Source organism: Pogona vitticeps, chromosome 13 (genome assembly GCF_051106095.1).
Source record: "Pogona vitticeps strain Pit_001003342236 chromosome 13, PviZW2.1, whole genome shotgun sequence".
Taxonomy (NCBI): domain Eukaryota; kingdom Metazoa; phylum Chordata; class Lepidosauria; order Squamata; family Agamidae; genus Pogona; species Pogona vitticeps.
Window position 1 is genome coordinate 9,439,366 of NC_135795.1, and position 22,887 is coordinate 9,462,252.

Here is a 22,887-nt window from a genome sequence, read left to right on the forward strand (position 1 = left end):
AATTTGAGTGCCTTGTAAAATATGCATGCAAATGGGTTTAGCAGGGGGAAAGGGGAAAAAGTTTAGGAGAGCAAAAGGCGGAGATGACTATATGTTCTCTTAATGCGCAGAGCATAATTGACTTCCTTCCTTCCTTCCTTCCTTCCTTCCTTCCTTCCTTCCTTCCTTCCTTCCTTCCTTCCTTCCTTCCTTCCTTCCTTCCTTCCTTCTTTCTTTCTTTCTTTCTTTCTTTCTTTCTTTCTTTCTTTCTTTCTTTTCCTTCCTTCCTTCCTTCCTTCCTTCCTTCCTTCCTTCCTTCCTTCCTTCCTTCCTTCCTTCCTTCCTTTCTCTCTTTCTCTCTTTTCCTTCCTTCCTTCCTTCCTTCCTTCCTTCCTTCCTTCCTTCCTTCCTTCCTTCCTTCCTTCCTTCCTTCCTTCCTTCCTTCCTTCCTTCCTTCCTTCCTTTCTCTCTTTCTCTCTTTTCCTTCCTTCCTTCCTTCCTTCCTTCCTTCCTTCCTTCCTTCCTTCTTTCCTTCCTTCCTTCCTTCCTTCCTTCCTTCCTTCCTTCCTTCCTTTCTCCCCCCCCCCCCCCGTGCCACCCAGTTGCATAAGGCACACTGGCACACTATCCTTTTGCCTTGAACTTATTTCTAGACTTTTTGAAGCCAAGGGTGGGGTCATGGAAAACACAATGGGATCGGGGCAGGGCTGCCCCCCCCCTCGGATGCTTTTGTCCAGAGGAAAAGAAAGCAAACAGCCTGTCCGCCTCTCCTTGATAGGACCGGAGGTTGTGGGTTTTTATCAAGAGGGATACAGATGGAGGTTAAACACTGGGAAGAGCAATTTGTTTGCAGCCGTGGTGGAAGCTGCATTAGGAGATGGTGGACTCTTCTCTCGGGCATCCGTCTTGTCTGTTTCGAAGGAGGTGTGGCTTACCAATATAGCAATATGGCAGACCGGCTGCCTCCAATCTGATGAGGGATGCCAAGGCTTTCAAGAAGACAGCAGGCAAGGAGAAATGGAGTAAGGCCATTCCTTATCCTTTTATATGACTCTGCAAATACAACTCTGATTTATAAATTGAACAACTAAGCCTTAGTACTCAACATTTCCGTCTTTACCACTGTGCAATAGTGTGCTTTTTTTTTTAAAAGTAGGGCTGCTTTTACATTGCTTTGAAGACGGTCATCAGGTCCCACGTAACCTCAGGGGGTGGGCCACATCTGTCCTTTGGATGTTGATGTACGTCTGTTTCCATCGCTCTTTGCCATAGGATTTATGGGAGTAGCAAACCAACAACATCTAAACAGATGCAAGCATAATAGTCTTCTCAGACTCCTTCTCCAGATGTTTTGGATCTCAACCCCCTATATTCCTGTCCATCAGCTGGGCTTGCTGGATGGGAGCTAATGCAAGAATTCTGATGGGGAATTCTGGTGCATAATAATAACAAGAGTCATTATGTCCTGTCAGATCAATTCCCTTCGCAGAGTTTTCTGGATAGAGAGGACTCAGAAGTGGTTTCCCATTCCCTTCCACTGGGGGCGTCCTGGGGCTGTGCAGCTGGCCCAAGGCCACCCAGGCTGGCTGTACTCAAAGGGGGCACAGTGGGGAATTGAACTCCCTACATCTAGCTCTGCAACCAGATACCTCCACCACTGAGCTATTCAGCCAGCCATGTTCTCTTTATTGTCAGTAGAGGTTAAGGATTAGGATGGCCTTCTCTGATATCCGCAGACTGCCACGTTTGTGTTGCCAGCCTGTATGGCAGAGGAGAACATCAGCATCTGAGCTATGGGCAGTTCATTATGATGAATACAGTGGTGCCTCGCTTAATGAGTGCCTCGCTCAACGATGAATTCGCATAACGATGGCCTTTGCTGGAAATTTTGCCGCCTCACCTAACAGTGTTTCCTATGGGGGATTTTCGCATAACGATGTTTGGGACCTTGCTTCACTTAACGATGACAGTTTTAGGTCCCCTGTTTCGCTTAATGTTTTTTTTGACAGCCCTGTTTTCGCTATTTTAAAAATATTCTAAAATGTTTAAAATGCTTGGAATCGTTAGTGCACCTAATAAAACCTTCATTAAAGTAATTTGGCTTCATTCTGAGTCTTTTTGAATTTTTGGTGATTTTTTTTTCACCACTGAAATGTATTGAATAGGCTCCTATTGGAACGGATTAACCGGTTTTCAGTGCATTCCTATGGGAAATGGTGTTTCGCTTAACGATGTTTTCACATAACGATGTTTTTAATGGAACCAATTAACATCGTTATGCGAGGCACCACTGTATATTGAAATGCCTTCCATAAGACAGTCTCTTATCTTTCTTTTCTAACTCTCTCTCCCCCCCCAAGCTTTCTTTCTTATCATTCCATAAATATTGGCATTGTGGGAAAGTTTGATCTGCTCATGCTCTTTGAGACCTGGTCTCACATTTTTATTTTTTGCTTTGGTGGGGAAAACATCTCTGACCATTTCTGGCTGGTTTTGTGAAATGCCTTGTGAATAGGCCCCTAGTGTGTGGCTCGCCACATAAAAGTTTGTGATGTACTGTACTAAGTTTGATGTCGTGTTTCAACATATTTCATGGTTGAAAGAAGGATGCTAGTTTTAAGGAAAGAAAGCAGAGGATCTTGGTTAAGAGTCCGAATTTGGAATGTGAATGTGTTTCATTTGATGTGTTTATATTTAAAAATCCTCATTGGATGGAAGGAATGCATGGAGTCTTAAAATAAAAATTTGAAAACAGCGCATGAAATAAAAATAGTGAAAGTAGTGCATTAGAGATAAAATTGTTCATCAGCTGTATCAGGTGCCTTGTCCTCTTGCTGAATGCGAACCTTATTCTTTTAGTGTTAACATGTTAAATTAACGTGTTGTTTCCAAATATTAGCTAGAACCATCATGTTACCAATCTGGGGAAAACCCTTCGTCATTACTCCTTTCCAGATGTATGGCCTTCCATGTGATATGGGCTAACAACTTCCATCTGCCCTACTGGGAAAGGATTATGGGAGCTGTAGTCCAAAACATCTAGATGGCCAACCCCTCCACAGGTTTTAGAATGCATGAATGGAGGAGGAGCGAACACAGGACTGTGGAATGGCTGTTAATATGTAGACAAGCCCACACTTTCTTTCATTATCTGATCCTTCAAGAAAATAAGAATGTCATAATGTTCATTTTGTTTTCCTTTTATATCTTGCTTTTACTCCAGAGAGCATAAGGTGGCCCTCATGGCTCTCCATCTTTTCCCTGTGTCTTGACAACTGTGCGAGGTAGGCAAAGATGATCTAGTGAGCATTTGGAACTCCCTCCCACTGGAGGCCAGCCCGGCTGCATCTTTGCCGTCCTCCCGCCAGCAGGCAGAGGCCTTTCTCTTCAGGCAAGCTTTCCCTCACTGACCGGCTGCCTGAGTCGAGTTCTCAAATGGATAGTTGTGCTTTTTCTGCTTTGAATGCGTTTTTGGTGTTGCTTTGGTTTATTTTAGCGTGGCATTTGTTTGATCCTTTTTAGTATATGTATACTTGCTGTTTTTAGCTTTAAATGTTGCCTTTTAAGGACGCGAGCGGCCTCCGATCCTTTTAAAGGAGAGAGGAAGGATTAAAACAAATATTTTAAATAAATAAAAATAAATAGAGGCGCATCATGCTTGAGTGTGCCTTAGTCTGGGGCGTGAGTTGCTAACACCACCCGGGCTAGTTGTATTCTTTCGTAGCCCTTCCCAATTCTCATCCTTTTGCTTCTCAGTCTTGATATAATACCGCAGCGGGGTTCGGAGACCTTCTCTCTTGCCAGCGTTTGGCCTGCCGCCCAGCCTCTTTGCTGTATCATGCACAGTTTTATTCTGGGTGTGTTGCCGTGCTGTTTATGACGGCCTCGCTTGCGCCTGTTCTAAAAGCGTGGCGTGAATCAGTCGTCCTCCCGCTCGTGGGGGGGGGGGACCAGGCGGTGTAAACGTTCAACACGGTGAATCCGCCCCCCCCCCCCCAAAATCGCAAGGTTTGTTTTAGGAACTGCAAGGAGTTTGCGTGTGTTTGTGTGTGTGTGTGTGAGAGAGAGAGAGAGAAAGAGGAGAAAGTATATGTGTGTTGATGAAGCTTCATCACTGTTGCCTCCAAAGCTTAAAGGAAATTGGGGCCATCATCTCTTACAGAACACGTTATCTCTAAGGGTTCTAACTAGAGCCAACTGGTTCTCGCAAGCACATTATCTGTTGCATCGTTTGGTATTGTAAAGGGCGTTTTCTGTACCCAAGCAATAGGAATACGTTTCCTGTCAATGCACAGGAATCAAGCTATGTTTCTCTCCCTCCCCTATTCCTCCTGCCCCCCCCCCCCCATATATAGTAGCCTAAACTTCTGCCGTCAACAGAGTTATTCCTGCTCCCCGGCTGAATTGTTGTCTTCTTCCGATAATCAAAACGGCAACTTTTTTTATCTGGTTTTTCTCATCCCCCCCCCCCCTCTACCAGTGGTTGGATTATTTAAGGAACAGGACATCTCTGGATCCGGTCCCAGAGCCTGCAGTGGTTTCAGATGCCACTCAGAAAGGTTACGGCTCTCCGTAAAGGACGGGTTCTGCCGTCGGAGCTGGAAGGGAAGGCTCACACAAGTTGCTGCTTGCTGGGTGAATTAATTTGGATTTTCTGAAGCATGGAGGGAAGCGGGAGAGGAAAGCAATGATAGAGACAGCATTGATATTGTGCGGGGAGAAGTGCAAAATCAGTGTCTTATTTTTTAAAGCGTTGAAAGGAGATAGTAGGTGCCGTGCAGTTCTAATTAAACATCACGAGGCCTCACCCTCAGGCTTTCCCTCGCAAAAATCTGCCCGATTTGACTCATACTTAAGGAGTAAGCCTGAATCGTCGGGGGGCTTCTCGGCTGAAACACACTCTGGAGGACCGTCTGTGGATATCGTTCTCAATGGAGGTTGGGCTAGAGATGATATCCAATGATCGTGAGGGGCTGTAGTTCAGTGGCAAAACACCTACTTTGCATGGAGAGGGTCCCAAATCCCATCCTGACCATCTTGTAGAACAGTGGTCCCCAACCTTGGGCTTCCAGATGTTCTTGGACTTCAGCTCCCAGAAATCCTGGCCAGCGGAGGTAGTGGTGAAGGCTTCTGGGAATTGTAGCCCAAGAACATCTGGAGGCCCAAGGTTGGGGACCACTGTTGTAGAACACTCTAAAGAAAGGCTGCTGGTTAGTGTAAGCAGCATTGGCTTAGATCAGTGTTTTCCAACCTTGGGTCCCCCGATGTTCTTGGTCTACAGCTCACAGAAATCCTGACCAGCACAACAAGTGGTGAAGGGAGTTTTAGCCCATGAACATCTGGGGACGCAGGGTTGGGAGCCTCAGATCACCAGATGTCCCTGGACTATAATTCCCAGGAATTCTTCGCCACTAGCTGGGCTGGCCAGGATTTCTGGGTGTTGTAAACCAAGAACATCTGGGGACCCAAGGTTGGGAATCATTGGCCTAGATGGTCAAATAGTCTCAGTTTTTACATGGTAACTATGTTCCGTTGAGACGAACAGGCTTATTACAGCCTGAGCTGCATTAGCATGGAATATGTGCACTGAAGATATACTGATGTCGAAGTAATACTATAATGACGTGCATAAAGTCACGTGAAAATGAAAGTACACCCTCTATGAATTCTATGTGTTTATGTATCGGGACATAATAAAAATCATCTGGTTCTTAGCAGGTCTGAAAATTAGGTAAATACAACCTCAGATGAATTAGGAACCCTTGACTGATGTTTAATCCTTTTGAGTGGATCTCCAGCATGTATATGTATCTTATCTCAGCCATTTCTCTTTCAAGTCTAGTTCTGTAGTGGGTTTTTGACCGTCCTAAGCCAGTCATTTTCAGGTCATTCAGAGAGTGTCTAGGTAGACCGAAATGTTCTGAAACCGGTTTTTATGTGTTGCCGTTCCTGATGTCTGATCGATGTCTATCAGTCCTTTTGCGTTAGTCCTCCAATGTAGAGTGCAGAGGAGCGTTGTTGACAAAGGATGCTGCAGGTCACATTAGCAGAGGAACCAAGTAAACATGCCCTTGATGTTGTGTGTGACCTTGTCGGGCCTGTAATCATGTTGCCATACATGTGGGGGGAATCTAGGTTTGCAGTGGAGTTTAGTTCTCATGTTGTGTAGACCATTTTGTGTGTCAATAGCTGCTTGAGATTGGGGCAGGGGGGAGTTTGTCTGTGAGTAAGTATGGGCCTGCCACCAAGGCCTTGGGTGAGTGAAGTATTCTTGTCAAGAGTGGTTTGTAGATAGAGATGGGCACGAACTTGTGGTTCGGGAGTTCGTGCCAGTTCGTTCAGTGCTTCATAGCCCCGCCTCCTCCGGTGGGCATCCGCTGAGCTATAACTAAAAATGGGCAACCAGCAGTTCAGGCCCATCTTTAGTTGTAGATCATGTATGATGTGTGTTAGTGGTCTGAGTTGCAGGCTGAAGGTGACTACTGATGATATTCTGTCATTTTCTCTTCTGGGTCTTTTTTCTTTTACCATGTTGGGTGGGTATTGTAGTCTGAGAAATGCTATTTGTAGATCCACGAGTTCAGAGCCTTGTTGGTCTGAGCAGATACGATGGAGATGACATTGTGGGAACAGGCTTATAACTGTAGTTGGGGCCAAATGATCCTTGTTCATCAAAATGGGAGGGGGAAGAAGTGGGCTCTTTTCTTGTGGCACACCGTGCTGAAACCCCATTGTGCCCCAGATTGATGCTGGTCACACAGCTTGTCAGTGTCCCGAGGGGCAACCTGGATGGGAAAATGCCAAGTCTCTAGAAATGGCTGTCATTAAATGGTAATCATCATTCACCTTATACAGTTGTGCCCCGCTTAACGATTGCCTCGCTTAACGAGGAAATCGCTTTACAATGGGGTTTTTGCAATCGCAAAAGCGATCGCAAAACGATGTTTTAAATGGGAGTTTTTCACTTTGCGATGATCGGTTCCCTGCTTCGGAAACTGATTCTTCGCAAAACAATGTTTTTTGAACAGCTGATCGGCGGCTTCAAAATGGCCCCCAGCTTTCAAAATGGCCCCCTGCTGTTTTCTAGGGACGGATTCCTCGCTTTACAGGCACTGAAAATGGCCACTGTATGAAGGATCTCCGCAAAATGAGCAGGTATTCAGCCCATTGGAACGCATTGAAGGGTTTCCAATGCATTTCAATGGGCTTTTTTGTTTCGTTTGATGACGTTTTCGCTCTACAGCGATTTCGCTGGAACAAATTAACGTCGTCAAGTGAGGCACCACTGTATAGTCTTATCTTTGGACCAAGGATGTTCACAGTGATTTGAACATGGTGGCTGATTGCCTGTGTGTTAGAGTAGGGAGCTGCTGTTCAGGTTGTGATCTTGATCCTTGATCTTAACTTTGGCAATCACAAAGGGGAAAAAAAACCCCAAAGAAAACTAAATGTATGGGTTAGAATGGCGTGATTTGGGAAAGTAGTCATGGAGACAATTTTCATTTATTATTGTATGTTGAATATATACTTCCTGTAAAGATCCTTTTCCGTGTCCCATTCAGGAAATGTTTAGCTGTGACTACAGAATTTGCATTTGCTAAAAACTGGAATTAAGACCAAATTTGGGCAGGAAAAGAACCAAATGGTTCTGAAGGGTACCCTTTCCTCACTGGTGTGGAACGTAACCTGTAGAACTTCAACCTAGCAATAGGAGTTTATTCTCTCTGCGTTTCAGTTGGATGCTTGTCTATGAATAGAAGGACACATTCGTCATGCAAATTCTCCTCCTCGAAAGAGGTTTGAGGAAATTTGGTTTGGATTGAAGCAATTGTGAGTGTATTTTGGCTTCTCCACTATAGCCATTTGATATTTAATTCCATCATATGGAATTCTGGCATTTGCTTTTCAGTGATTTATCTCTGCAAGAGAGAGGGCTGGTGGAATCTCGTGAACTACAGCAGGGAATTCTATGGATGGGCTCATAGAATGGAAACAATGATGAGTTAGAGTGTTAACAAATTGCCATAACTCTATAATGTAGACATAGGTCATGTGTATGAACAGAAAGCACTTTTCCTTATTAAAAACAGATTAGGATGAAGTTCTTTCTAAAATCACCGTTGTAATTATGGATCCGTTCAAGCTTAGAGTGGCCATGTAGCCTCTTTTCAGGGAGCAGAGAATATCCATTTGAAGGCCTCCGAGAGGATGATGTTGTTTTTGGAGGTGTCTGGCATTTGAAATGTTGTCCAGTCCAGGTTTGATTTAAAGATAAAAGGTGAGAAGGAGAGCAATCGGGGACCTTGGTGGTGCAAACCAGTTTCTCTTCTCTATGAGATGATGCGCCTACTCCATTTTGGTGATGTGGACACTCAAGACAGGTAATTAATCACGTGGAAATATAAATACTGACCATACAAGTAGGAATTCAACTGGTGACTTGTTAATTCAGAGCTTTTCACCATTTGCGATTGTGCCCATGCAGGCGTCATTCATTTATTCACGTGGATTCTGGCCCCGTCATTTTATAACGGTTTCGCATTTTATCTGTTTCTGTCATCGTGGTTATACAGTGGTGCCCCGCATAACGAGCGATTCGTTTAACGACGAATCCGCATAGCGATGTGTTTTTTGCAATCGCAAAAGCGATCACATTGCGATGTTTTAAATGGTAAAACATCGCTTTGCGATGATCGGTAAGCGTTTCGCTTACCGATTTTCGCATAGCGATGTTTTTAAAACAGCTGATTGGTGGTTCCAAAATGGCTGCCGGATAAATGAAAAATGGCCGCCTGCAGTGTTTTTGTGCCCTTTCCTCGCTTACCGGGCAGCGAAAATGGTGGCCGTATGGAGGATTTCCGCATAACAGTGAGTTTTTTGCCCATAGGAACGCATTAAACGTGTTTTAATGCATTCCTATGGGCTTCTTTGTCCCACATAGCGACGAATCCGTATAGCAATGATTTTTTCGGAACGGATTATCGTTGCTATGCAGGGCACCACTGTAGTTCTACTTGTTATCGTGGTAAGCCTAGTTTAGAAGTTGGTTTTGGGAAGAAGGGCACAAATAATTTCTTTCTGAAAAGATGCATAGGGAGAAATGTAGGAAGAAGTAAATACATAAAGGGTTTTTTTGCTGTTTGTTTCCCCCCCCTCGTCCTGTGGCATAATTCGTTCAATGCTACCACTCAAAGATCCCTTGCAATTTTTGGCTCTCTAGATGTCTTGGACTCCAATGCTTAGAAGCTTTAGGCATCTTGGCCAACAGTCAGGGGTTCTGGGAATTGAGTCCAAAATATTTGAAGGCCAAAGATTGAAAATTGCTTCTTCTACAGAGGATCTATGCTGGCTGGATAGCTCAGTGGTCTAGGTCTCTGGCTGTGAAGCCAGAGGTTGGGAGTTTGATTTCCCCACTGCACATCCCTGGGAGAAGAGCCAGCCTGTGTTGCCTTGGGCCACCTGCACAGTCCCAGGGCATCCCCAGAGGAAGGGAAGGTTAAACCACTTCTGAGTCTTCTCTACCTAGAAAACCCTGGAAAGGGTCACCATGAGCCAGTATTGACTTGATGGCACATGGGTATTATTATTTCTAAGTAGATCTGTGGGATGGTAGTGCCAGTTCAGGGAGTGTGATGTGTAGCTTGCCCAAGACTACACAGCCTGGCTTTTCCCCAGGAGGTCCAGTGGGGAATCGAGCTCCTCACCTCAGGCTCTGCAGCCAGATACCTAAACCACTGAGCTATACAGCATGTAGGGAAAACAGGTGGGTGGACTACCTTATTTTTTCCTAGAAGGGTGTTCCTGCAAAAGCAGTCCCAAAGCGGCCCGGATATGTGTCGATAAGGCTTTGTTTGCTCAGCTACTTTTCTTGATTACAATGCCCCATTGCCTGCGGTTCTGGCAGTTTGTTTTGGATTGGGTCCATAACTTGGAGAGGAGAACGCATGCTCTCCATCTACAAGGTCCAAAGGTCACCTGACCCCCCCCCCCAGCTTTTCCATTAGAAAAACATGGAGGGGGAGAAAGTAGCTTGGGATTTGAAGGGTTATTGGTGAAAAATGTATTGGATTAGAGGGAACAGCAGTGTCAGGCAGCTTCGTTCATTTGCTGGATCACATGGTCTCCCGCTTGAGAGCTATAATGCTACAGGTTTAGCTTGCGTTGGATGGGAGAGAGACCAGGAGATGGGAGGTGTAATATAATTTGCAATAGGATACGTGCTAGATTTGTAAATTTGCTTTGTGTTTTAAATGGTATCTTCCGGCTGCTCTTCCAGAAAGATGCTCAGAGTGGCCTGAGCTTCTTGTACAAATGTATGAAATGGTATAAAGCACTTTAATCCTCCTATGAGGCATTGTAACGCTCAGCTATCCAGAGTGATGCAAGCAAACATTTAGCCTGGAAATGCTCATCTCAAGAGAAGCAGCAAAAATTTTCCTCTGACATTTTCTGATGGTCCCAAAGCGATTTGATGGTGCTTTCAGGAATTGGGTTTTCTGTGTGCAAATGAGGCACCTTGTGTACTTCAAAGAGAGTTCCTGCCTTGTGGCATCAAAAGCCTTGGATGGGTTGCTTGTGTCTTTTTGACAGTTGAGCCAGTCCTGCAGCGTAGATGCACACGGGCTTTGCTTTGCGAAGGGAAAAGGCATTCATTTTGCACAGGGTCGTTTTACGCAAACTGTAGAAAGCTCAATGGGGTGGTAATGACTCATCTCATCCTGCTGGACTCAAGAAACAATGCAGGACCTAATGAACTCTGAACAGACAACCTCAACCTGTTGAGTACACTTGTTCCACCATAACAAGTAAATTGGGAAGATCTCTTCACATCCCATTTGTTTAAACAGCAAAACACTGCTGCACAGCAGTCTAGATAGGAACGTTCCATACATGCTTACAAAAGTTATTTGCCTAACTACCGTATTTTTCGCTCCATAAGACGCACCTTTCCATAAGACGCACCAATTTTTTAGGAGAACAAAACAGTAAAATATAATCTGTTTTCTTCGCTCCATAAGACACACAGACTTTCCACCCTCCCTGTTTTGTGGGGGGAAAGAGCGTCTTATGGTGCGAAAAATATGGTAACTTGTTGTTTTATCATTAGCCTGAAACAAACAAAACAGTTACCCTTTTAGTTTGAAGGCTGCTGCTTTGCTTTGGAGGTGATTTTTTCGTCCACCACCAGCTATTGTGTGGAGAGCATTCATGATTTAGGCGTCTAGGGATGGAGGTAACATCTTATCAGTGTGAATGATTTGAATAGTGGGTTCAAAACCTAGTCAGATGTGAAGGAACAGTTAAGCAGAAGGCAGAGTGGCTGCAAAACACAAGTCTTTTTGCTCCTTAGAATAATATTTATTGAGGCATAATCTTTTGTGGCCTTTCCTCCAGTGCCTAAGGTATCACCCTCAGCAGGGTGACACACTTGTATGCGAGTACACAACACAGTAATTGCTGACTGGGGCAACAGTGAAGCAACAGCCACTACCTGGCACACAGAAACTGACTAGAATAATGATTCCCAACTTTACATCCCCAGATGTTCTTGGATGGCAACTCCCAGAAATCATGGCCAGCATGGCTCATGATGAAGGCTTCTGGGATGTTTCGTCCAAGAACATATGGGGATTCAAGGTTGGGAACCAATGCTTTAGACCAGGGGTCTTCAAACTTTTCAGCATGAGGGCCACATCATATATGTTCCACATTTTTTGAGGGCCGAAGGAAGATCTCCCTGCCTGCCTGCTTCACCAGCTGGCCCACTGGGCCATATAAAAATGCAAGGTAGGCCAGATGTGGCCCGCGGGCTGTAGTTTGGAGACCTGTGCTTTAGACCAGTGGTCCCCAACCTTGGGCCTCCAGATGTTCTTGGACTTCAACTCCCAGAAATCCTGGCCAGCAGAGGTGGCGGTGAGGGCTTCTGGGAGTTGTATTCCAAGAACATCTGGAGGCCCAAGGTTGGGGACCACTGCTTTAGACCATGAGACGACATTCTTTGGCTCTTTAAGATGACCCTCCAAACCATGGTCTGGAGGATCATCTGAACAAAGCAAACGATGGTGCACATCAGTGGTTCCCAATCTTTGGTCTCTGGATGTTCTTGGACTCCAACTCTCAAAAATCTTGCCAAAAGCTAGTGCCAAAGGCTTCTGGGGTGTTTAGTCCAAGAACATCTGGGGACCCAAGGTTGGGAACCATTGCACTAGAATGACAGGTATCTAGGTGGATCTTGCTGTGAGCCTGATGATGGGACCTTGTCTCCCACCACACCCGAGAGGACAGCAAGCTTGCTTAAAGATGGAGGTTTGGTTGCCAGCCCCCACATTTCCACAGGACTGCTGCTCCTATAGCATTAGCCACCTGAGACACTTGCCTCATTCTACTGTGTGGTCGAGCGAGCCCTGGCAGAGATCAGAAGCTGGGCTGAAAAGAAAAAGTGGACTTCAAGGCCAGGGATTGCAAGACACAGAAGTCCTTGAATTGGCTTCCTCTCCATGGAATTGTAATGGTATGGTGAGGAATGGGAGCTAGGTATCATCCTCGCTGCTGGGCCCACATAGCCTTACTCGGCAAGTTGTGTTTTGTCAAAGATCGGCCTGTCTCAATTGCTTTCTGGAGAGGAAATGTTCCTATTTCCATATAGGCTTTCAGTGTGCGCAAGAACACTGGAAAATATGGGGTTTGGATTGCTTGCAATGCAAGCCAGCCAAACAGGAGCTTCTGTACTTTAGATTCACGATATGTAGAGAGGAACCAGGCTAGATGCTTTCCTTGAAGTCTTTTTATGACATTAGGATTACAAATAACTCAATGGGGGTTCCTGTGTTGACCTCTTGTTGGGAGTGTGCTGGAAAACCTGATGCAACCCAGTATAATCATCATGGCTGGGCAATGAAAGGGTCAACAGATAGAGAGATCCGCACTCTCCTTTTAGGTTTCATGGAAAAGAATGCTGTTATTGCTGTCAACAGTCTTGTGTTCAATTTCTAAAGAGGTCAAGGATTGGGTATAAAGACAGCGATAGCTGATGACTCCACTTACAGAGGTCCTGTGAATTTACCCTGAGTTTAAGTTTGCACATTATCGAAGCTATTCAAGAGGCTGAACTCATACTTCAGCACCCTGGATAGCTCCTGCACAGGTCAAAATAAAACCTGGGATGAATTCAGCTCACCTCTGAAGTTGGAGTTATCAACTGCCATTCCATAGCGGAATGGGTTGAAATATCTTTATGGGGCTAGATATTTGTATTCCCACTGTGCCATCTGGGAGAAGGGCCACCCAAGGTCACTTGAAATGCATGCAGCTGGTAGCTTATGCACCTTGTCAGCTGGTGCATAACCTATGGGAGAACTCCCATAGTCCCACTGGAAGAAAGGAATGATAAGCCACTTCGGACTACATTATACAGTGGTGCCCCACATAACGAGCACCCCATTTAATGATGAATCCACATAGCAATGGCTTTTTTGCGATCGCAAAAGCGATCACATTGCGATGTTTTAAATGGCTAAAAATCACTGTGCGATGATCGGTAAGCATTTCGCTTACCGATTATCGCATAACGATGTTTAAAAAACAGCTGATTGGCGGTTCCAAAATGGCCGCCAGAAAAAATGGCTGCCAGCAGCATTTTTGCGCCCTTTCCTCGCTTACCAGGCAGCGAAAATGGCAGCCGCATGGAGGATTTTCGCTTAAAGGTGAGTTCCCCCCATAGGAATGCATTAAACGTGTTTTAATGTGTTCCTATGGGGTTTTTTGCCCCGCATAGCGACGAATCCGGATAGCAACAATTTTTTTGGCACGGATTATCATCGCTATGCAGGGCACCACTGTATGTAGCAAATCCTGGGAGGGTCACCATAAGTTGAACTGACATGATGCCACACAGTTATTATTATAAAACATATTTCCAAAGGTGTTTTTTTGAGAAATGCCTCCCGTTCCCAGGTCATGCAGACTGTAGCAGGAATGTGTATAAAAAGTCTGCTAAATGCCGTCATTCAGTGTGCAATGATGTGCTCAGTTGATTTGATCCCGGGAGGATCTAAAAAGAGAATATGTAAGAACAGATCGGTGGTTGTGTTTGGTTAATTGGTTAATGAAATGTTGATTACGACATTGCTCCTTTGTGAATCAAAAACTTTCAACTAATGTTGTTTTAACAAAGAAAGATACCGTATTTGGAAAGATACTTTTGAAAGGTAACTGTATATAGTTCATGTTCCAATACACTCCAAAAGTTACTCTATGTATGTGTTTTTAAAAGTAACTGTTCACTTTCTCCTTGTGCAAAACTACCTTTGTATCTCGCAAATCCGAGCATCACCAAAAGTCATGTTCCATCTAAACTGTACATGCAAGTGTACACAGAACTCCTTCGGGACTGTGCAATGGCAGCCAATTTGTTTATTTCTAGTTTTGGATTATACCCTGCCCCCCCCACCCGATACATGGGGTAAGACTCCTGCGAATTGAGGCCGACAATTAGAGGGAATGGTTGTGGGTTTTTCGGGCTCTTTGGCCGTGTTCTGAAGGTTGTTCTTCCTAACGTTTTGCCAGTCTCTGTGGCCGGCATCTTCAGAGGACAGCACTCTGTGCTCTGGTGTAGTTGGCTTGGGAGTTGAATATTTATGGCTGTGAGATCAGCTTTTGTCCTTTTCAGGAGATGGGTGATTATGGTGAGCAGTGTGTTTTTGTTGTGAGTGTATTGTTGTGATAATTAGATCCCGGTCATGAAAGCCTTTGTGAATAAATTAGAGGGAATGTTGACCATAAATTAGAATGGACATGATGACACACAATTAGTTATTATTATAAAACAGATTCTCAAAGATGTTTTCTTGAGGAAATGCTTCCTGTTTCTAGATTATGTTGACTCTAAATTCTTACAAAAAGATTCTGAAATGCTATAAGCCATTGAATGGTGATACAAAACACCTATTTCATGAGTTCCACAAACTTTTGTAAACTAAAAAAAGCTGTTAAAAAGTCATAATCACTCCACATAAGAGATGATATATATATATATTTCTAACAAACGACTCCCAATTTCTATCCATGAAACTCTGGAAGTATGACTTTTTTCTCTCCTTTTACTCTTAGGCTACGATGATGCCTCCGAGACAAACTTGATATCTCACAGCGTCCACTCCTCAAAACACGCGCAAGAAAATCGGCCCAGACCCGTTCGCAGGAAAAGAAGCGTTGGTAAGGGATGGGGCAATGAAATGTGTTTATAAAAATGCCATGAAGCAGGGGTGGGAAGTGGAAAGGCTTTGTGATCAGCCCTGAAATATATGAGTCATTATTGGGGGGGGGGGGGAGAGAAAAAGTAAAAAAATGATCTTGCAAATTGAAAGGCCTTGGGGGTGAGGGTAGCAGAATGAAAGGCCCCACAGTTTCTTATTTTCTGCTCTTCTCTACAAGTCAGTCATATTCCAGTGGAGTGACATAGCTGGAAAATTCTTTACATTCATTCCACCCCCCCCCCCCCGCACATCATGGCATGCTCTTAGTGAAACACGAGTTAGGAAATGTAGCGTTATGTCAGTTCAGTGCAATGATTCTCAAACAGTGTGCAAAATCTCGTGGTAGTCTGTCCCTCAGAGGACAATAAGCATTCTTGTAGAGTTAATTGAATTAAATACGTGAAGGCCTTTTCTTGAGCCCAAAGCAGAGCCCGCCCGAGATGTTTTGTGGTACGAGGAAAGGATAAGACAGCCCCATCTCATTTAATGTGCTGGTTGGGTTGGTTTGAGAGCAGAAATTTGATTCGCTCGGCTGATGGGACATTATTCTCTGCTTTGTCTGAGGACAGAAGGGCTGGTTGGTCCTTCTGTGATGGAGGGGAAGAAGCTCCTGGGCCCTCCAGTGTCGCTTACTTTTGGTTTAGAAATTGCCAGACAGGCTGTATGAAAGACATGTCTGTTGCATACCACTCGATGTGCAAGAGATAATGTCTATGGAGATTTCTTAGCTTGAGGCAATTCACCTCCAAAGGTTAACGCCTTTCGCATACCGAACCAGGTAGATGGATGGGTGTGTGTGTGTGTGTGTGTGGCTGCACAAGACAGGACAAAAAAGTGTTGCAAAGTTTTGAATTTCTGGTAAAATTCCTTTTGCTATGCAGTAAGAGTACAGGGATTGTTGGCACGTGGGGAGTCTCACTGATTTACGGTGGCTCAAAGAGATACTTCTTTTTATCTGTATCTATGTGGATTATCTGTGTTGGGGAAATGTGGTGGTGCTGCGGGTTAAACCACAGAAGCCTCTGTGCTGCAGAGTCAGAAGACCAGCCGTTGTAAGATCGAATCCATGCAACAGAGTGAGCTCCCGTCACTTGTCCCAGCTCCTGCCAACCTAGCAGTTTGAAAGCATGTAAAAATGCAAGTAGATAAATAGGTACCACCTCGGTGGGAAGGTCACGGCGTTCCGTGTCTAGTTGCACTGGTGGAAACGGTCTCCAGACAAATGCTGGCTCTATGGCTTGGAAACGGGGATGAGCACCGCACCCTAGAGTCAGACACGACTGGACTAAATGTCAAGGGGAACCTTTATCTTTACCTAAGAGTACAGGGATCCACAGAGGAGAATAGAATCAAGTTCCCCAGACATTCCACCCCTTTCTCATTAACTGGTATGTAAGGTCTCAATAACTGAGGCATTTATAGGAGAAAAATGTTTCGTCACTTGTGGTTGTGAACAGATCAGCAGCAAACAGGCAAACTAAACTCCAGCAGATAAAACAGAGAGAAAGGAACACTCAGCAAAGAGGCGGGGCTCTCTTAGGATTCAGAGGCAGGGAAGAACAATTGGTTAATGCTGGATAGATTGACAGTCACTCCAGCCCAGAAAACGTCCCTCCTGACCAAACTGCAGGCAGCATGCGAGGTTGTAAAAATGCCAACAAAAAGATCAGTAATGTTTCAGGAGAAGCAGCAGCTAGAGCTGGGGGAGTGAGATGGGGAAATCATCCTCTTGGACTTCATTTCCTAGAATTCCCCAGTGAGTTGAGCACCAATAATCATCCTCCTCCCCCAAGTTCTAAAACATCACCTAAAACCTAGTTTGCATGTTATCTTAGTGGTTGAGGCGATACCTCGAAGAGTCTACCCATGGCTTAGATCCTGGCACATGGCACAAAGCAGAGGGTATCCCTTAACCTGTGACGCCTTTACTTGCTTTTCCAGAGGAGGCCATTCCTGCAGTCTGCAAAACACGGACCGTGATCTACGAGATCCCTCGGAGCCAGATTGATCCGACGTCCGCAAACTTCCTGATATGGCCGCCCTGCGTGGAAGTGAAACGTTGCACGGGGTGTTGCAACACCAGCAGCGTGAAATGTCAGCCGTCACGAATACACCACAGAAACGTCAAGGTCAGTGACATAGGGGAGCCGGGACTTGTAGGGTCGAAGCCCCAGGCCTTTCCAAGTAACTGGCAATAGGGGCAACATCCCCACCCACCGACCCACCTTCAGTTTAGGGTCCCTCTGAGTTTAGCTGCGACCCTCACCGCTGCTGGAAGAGAAGTGGGCTTCCTCCAGAGCAGTGTGTTCTTCCAACGGTCTCTGCTGTAATGCAAAGTAGTTTGAAGGTGGTTGGATCCTCATTGGGCAATTGAGAGTCATTAACTTTATAAAAGACGGGCTCCTTCTTTGCTGGTATGGAGCAATCTTGCTGCCTGCTTATTTGAACTCTTCTTCGAATGTGGGTGTGAACTTTCGTAAGGAGCATCTGAACTTATTTAGCTGCCTTTACCAATTGGCCACTAAAATCTCCCCTTTCCTTTTCTGCCCTCCGTGCCTTGAGCTGCCAGTCCCTGATTTTTCAACATGGGGTCAGACCCTATGAATGAGCAATCTCCAAAATCTCCTGTCCTCGACAGCCCTGCTCAGCTCCTGCAGACTCAAACCTGTGGCTTCCTTTAGGGAGCCAGCCCATCTCATGCTTGGACTTCCTCTTTTCCTGCTGCCTTCCACCCTTCCCCGCATGATGGTCTTCTCCAGAGAATCCTGCCTTCACATGATGTGCCCAAAGGAGGATAGCTTGAGTTTCAACGTTTTGGCCTCCAGAGAAAGTTCAGGCTTAATTTCTTCCACGACTTAACTCCTGGCAGTCCAGGGTATCCACAAAGCCCCTCCTCCAGCACCACAGAACTCTCCAGAGATGTATAGATTTGTGTTTTTTTAAGATGACAGCTCTCAGATTTCCACAGAGAGTAGCCGTCTGAAACTACAGGACTTCGCCCCTCTAGTAAACACCCTAAGCGTGCAGCGTAAAAGGCAGTTACGGTTCTCCTGAACATCTGATGTTGCAAACAGGGGTGCACTTTGTAAGTAAGACATTTATATTCCCCAGTAGGGCTAGCTGTCGCATTAGGCAGAGTGTGGTAGCTGCCTCCGATGGCTGACGGTGGAGTGGAGATAGTGGCTCCTTGGCCATTTCTCTTGGCCAGGATGACAGAGCTATTCATAATACACAGCTGGTCCTGATCCTCGACACTAGCATAGTAGATGCTGTTGTACCTTTTCCAATGGTGAAGCAAGATTTAGCACTGACATTATTATCTAGGCTTGAGCCACCTCAGAGCTTGCTCCACAGCACCAGAAGTCAGAATTGAACCTGCTGGAGAGTGTTTTCCGTGGGGGAGGGCTCACCCCATGGTGGGATGGGCAAGAGTGCTAGTTGCCTTTGGTCCCAGAATCACGACTTTAGGTTCTGGGTTTAGCTTGGCGTGCAGTCAGCCTGTGTGACGTGAGGGAATTGGGTGGCGTCTTGGCTTTTGCCTCAGGCAGCAGGATTCTTTGGTACAGTGGTACTTCGCTAGATGACGACCCCGCTAAACAGTGAATCCGCACAACGACTTTTTGCGATCGCTATAGCGATTCGCAAAACAGTCATTCCAATGGGCGATTTTCGCTTGACGATGATTTGGTCCATGCTTCGTGGACCGTTTGTTCGCAAGACGGCGATTTCTACAGCTGATCGGCGGCTTCGCAAAATGGCTGCCCTGTGTTTTCGGTACCCATGCTTCGCAGGGCAGCCATTTTAACAGCTGATCGTTGCTGCGCAAAATGGCTGCCCTATGGGCGATCTTTGCAAAATGATGAGGTATTTTCCCCATTGGAATGCTTTAAACGGGTTTCAATGCATTCCAATGGGAAAATGGTTTTCGCATTATGAAGATTTTGCTAAACAGCGATTTCTATGGGACGTATTATCATCATCATGCGGGGCACCACTCTACTGCTTTTCCTCTCCTCGCCTCCTGTAAAACCACAGAATCATGAAGTTGAAAGGGGCCTATAAGGCCATTGAGTCCTATTTCCCACTCAAGGCAGGAATCCAGATCAATGTATATCAGAAAGATGATTAACTCATTTTCTCTTGAATGTTTCCAGTGTTCGAGAGCTCACCAGCTCCCAAGGTAATTGGTTCCATTGTCGCACTGCTCAAACAGTTAGGAAGTTTTTTCTGATATTCAACCAGAATCTGGCTTCTTGTAACTTGAGCCCATTGTTGTGTGTCCTGTACTCTGGAATGATTGAGAACAGATCCTTCCCCTCCTCTGTATGACTTTCAAGTATTTGGGTAGTGTTGTCCGATCTCCCCTCTGTCTTCTTTTATCAAGGCTAAACATGCCCAGTTCTTTCAGGTTTTTCCTCTTAGGGCTTGGTTTCCAGCCTCCCCATCATCCTGCTTGCCCTCTTCTGAACTTGCTCCAATTTAGCACCATGAGTTCACACTGCTGGAATTCCTAGTCGGTTCATTTTGAGTCTCACCGAGACCATTTTTGTTCCGAAACTCTCAAAGCAAAACAAGGGTGGCGGGGGTTTGCAAGATGTAGAACAATCACCCTGTTATTTTAGGGGGAATCTGTAAAGAACAAAGTGGTATAGATTAGGGGAGGGTTTTTAACGGATTGTTGTATATTACTTGAGGGGAGGTTGGTTCTGACCCAAAAATGTGTAGGAGAGCTAAATAGTGTGAATAAGAAAACAGAGCTGATTAAGCCTTTTTCCCCACCACACATTCCTACAGCCCGTCTCTTGATTTTAGAACGATAGCATAACTCCGGGGACGCTTCAAGTATAAAAATCCCTGCACGGCCATGTTTCCTTAATTAAATATTATGTCGGGAAAATTGGGCTTTTATTTGTGGAAACATTGTGCTTTTGATCTTGGGCGGGGGGCGGGCAGGGGAGGGGAACGTGTTTCATATCAACTCTTCTCCGGGGATCTGAGATACTTTTAAAAATGGTTTTGTGCCATCTTTACTCATTAAGCAAAATCCAGTTTTGTTTCTTAACATGCTCTTATCAAATGCACATTTTCGAAAATGAATGGTGTTTCTTCTGTGGCCGTCGTTGCTTTTTGATTGGTACAAATCAGCAGCGCCGCTTGAGTGGTTAGATTCGTGGGGGCATGAGGGCATTTGTTCTCACCAGACTTTAAATTTGGACCACTGGACATTGTTTATACAGTGGAAGCTCCCAAGTTCTTGAAGCTCAGGATGGTTATTCTAAGGGCAGGGTCGGCAGCTGAAGGCTTTTGTGCCAGATCTGGCCCTGAGGGGCACTGCTGGGGTCTTCCTTGTAAAACAACAACCACAGGAAAAACAATAGCGGCCACAACAACAGTAACATGAAAAACACCACAAAGAGAAAACGTCTGCAACAGGGGGCCATTCTTGAAACTGGAGGAGTCATGACTCCAACACAAGGATGAGGAACTACAAAATACTATATTTTTCCATGTATAAGACACCCCATGTATAAGACGCCCCCTACTTTTCTAACCCAAAATCAAGAAATCTAAGTGGGGCTTAGCAAGTAGAGGGGAAAGCAGGGATCAAAGCCCTGCAGGATCGCTTCGATCCCTGCATTCCCCTCCACTTATTTTTTGTTCTCTCCTTCGCTTACTTCCATGTATATGACCCTCAATTTTTAGTCTAAAGATTTTAGACAAAAGTATAGTCTTATACACAGAAAAGAACGGCAATTCTCTTCGCTTTCCAATGGTGTGAAGTATTTTGTGGTACTCTTAAAAGAGAGAGAGAGAGAATGAGGATGATTTTTAATCAGCAGGGTCTGTATCACGATTTGCCATCTTTGCAACCTCCCCCCCCCCCAGCTGAGCTGCAGTCTTTACAGTAGCTGGGAAGGAGATGGATTTCCTCAGGAAAACTAATATCCTGGTCTGTGTCTTGTTGTGTGGGTAATTAAGATCTGTTAGCATTACAAAAAAAAAAAAAAACAGTCCTCATTTACTGATGCTGACTGATCTAGGAAACCGGGAGGCTGACTGTGGGGATTGTCATGGTGTGTGTGTGTGTGTGTGTGTGTATGTGTGTGTGTGTGTGTGAGAGAGAGAGAGTCTAAGTGTTCCATGGGGCTCCCATAGGACTTATCGGCGCCACCTTCCCCTCTCTGCCACTTGTATAGGCCAGACCTTCTGTCCAACATTTTGCCCCCCATGCTGGCCAGCTGGCTAGTTCCAGGAGGCAGGGGAGAAGGACAGTAAGATCTTCCTTCCCTGCTGTTTTATCCCCACCTTCTATGCTTTTAGCACCGATGCATCTGGATTTTCGAACCCAGAAATTTAATGTTCAAAAGTAAGAAGAAGGGCCAGGAGTGTAGAGATTTTTTTTTTTAACTGTCAGATGTCACTGCTGTGCAAATCCTTCCGCATTCTTCAGGAGCATTTTCAGGTGAACCACTTCTCTCCCCCCCCCCCCCACTAGCAATAAACTTGGCAAACATTAATTTTAAAAACAAAGGAAGATTGAAGCCAGTCTAATTAAACTGCAGACTCCAGAGTCAACCGAAAGGTTTAGCAAACACAGCGGTATTAAAGCAGAAGACTGCAGCCTTGTTAATTCTTCTTTAAGTTTAATTCTTGTTTTCCTTCTCTTTCTCTTGATATGGATGGGGTGTCGGGTCCTCAGAGGTAATTCCGTGCTGCGCCTTAGCTTGGTCCCCTGGAGGATGTTTCAAGTCACCGCAGGTGACCGTTTCTGAGCTTTATTTCAATTCCATAGGATTAAAATAATTATTTTATTTTATTTTATTTTATTTATATCCCGCCTATCCGGTCTCACCCTGCCTTGCTCCCTTCCAAACAAACCCCCCAAGGGGGTTGGACTTCGGACCCATTGGGTCCTTAAACTTCCTTTCCTTGGTGAAGAGCAATAAAATGTTAATCATCAGAGAGTAAAGAGTGGGGTGAACAAACAGCTTGACTCCGTCTGTGGCTGAGTATAACCTTAAAGCGGTGTCTTTGCTTTGGAAAGCTAATCTTCGCCTCCATGTCAACACTACATCTCAGAAAGGGAGAATCTTATCTGCTTATACTGGACGCTTATCCTAAAAACCCATAAACAACCTCGGTTTATTGTAGCCCACAACCTCCCTTTTTTAAAAAAAAAGCGCTCCAGAGGTCTTGAGAAAATCCTCCCTGTTCTAAATGTTAATTAAAAATAACGAGTCAAAGCCTTTTTTTAAAAAACGAGGAAAGAGCAGCTTGACCCCACCATCACACCAGTAGCCTTCACATAGAAGGTCTGTATTTAGTTCCTCCTGCCTCGAATGCAGTCGCTCTCAGGGATTTGATATAATTAATTGTTTCAGAAGCGCTTGAAATTCCCCTGTCGGGAGATGAATGGCTTATGTGTTCCATAATCCCGAGGATCTTCTTTTAGGGTCACCCAGAAAGGGTTGAGGGTAGAGGGTGGGGACAGGTTGTGCTTCTTCCCACCCGAGAGCTGAGAGCATCTCTTGTTCTCGTCTCACGATGTCAAGCTGATGTAAAAATCCCCTTTTGGATGCACAATGAAAGGCTTCCATTCCTCCTCCGTATTTTATGGGCAAGCGGGTGAGATCATAGCATAATCTTCAGCCAG

The 22,887-nt window shown here is 45.1% G+C and overlaps 1 protein-coding gene across 1 annotated transcript in view; it reads left to right on the forward strand.

Moving 5' to 3' along the window:
- Positions 1 to 22,887, forward strand: part of PDGFA (platelet derived growth factor subunit A) — a 54,367-nt gene that overhangs the window by 19,904 nt on the left and 11,576 nt on the right. Inside the window, exons 3-4 of the mRNA XM_020813996.3 lie at positions 15,088 to 15,192; positions 17,175 to 17,362. Of these exons, the coding sequence (XP_020669655.1) occupies positions 15,088 to 15,192; positions 17,175 to 17,362 (293 nt within the window). The remainder of the gene's footprint in view (positions 1 to 15,087; positions 15,193 to 17,174; positions 17,363 to 22,887) is intronic.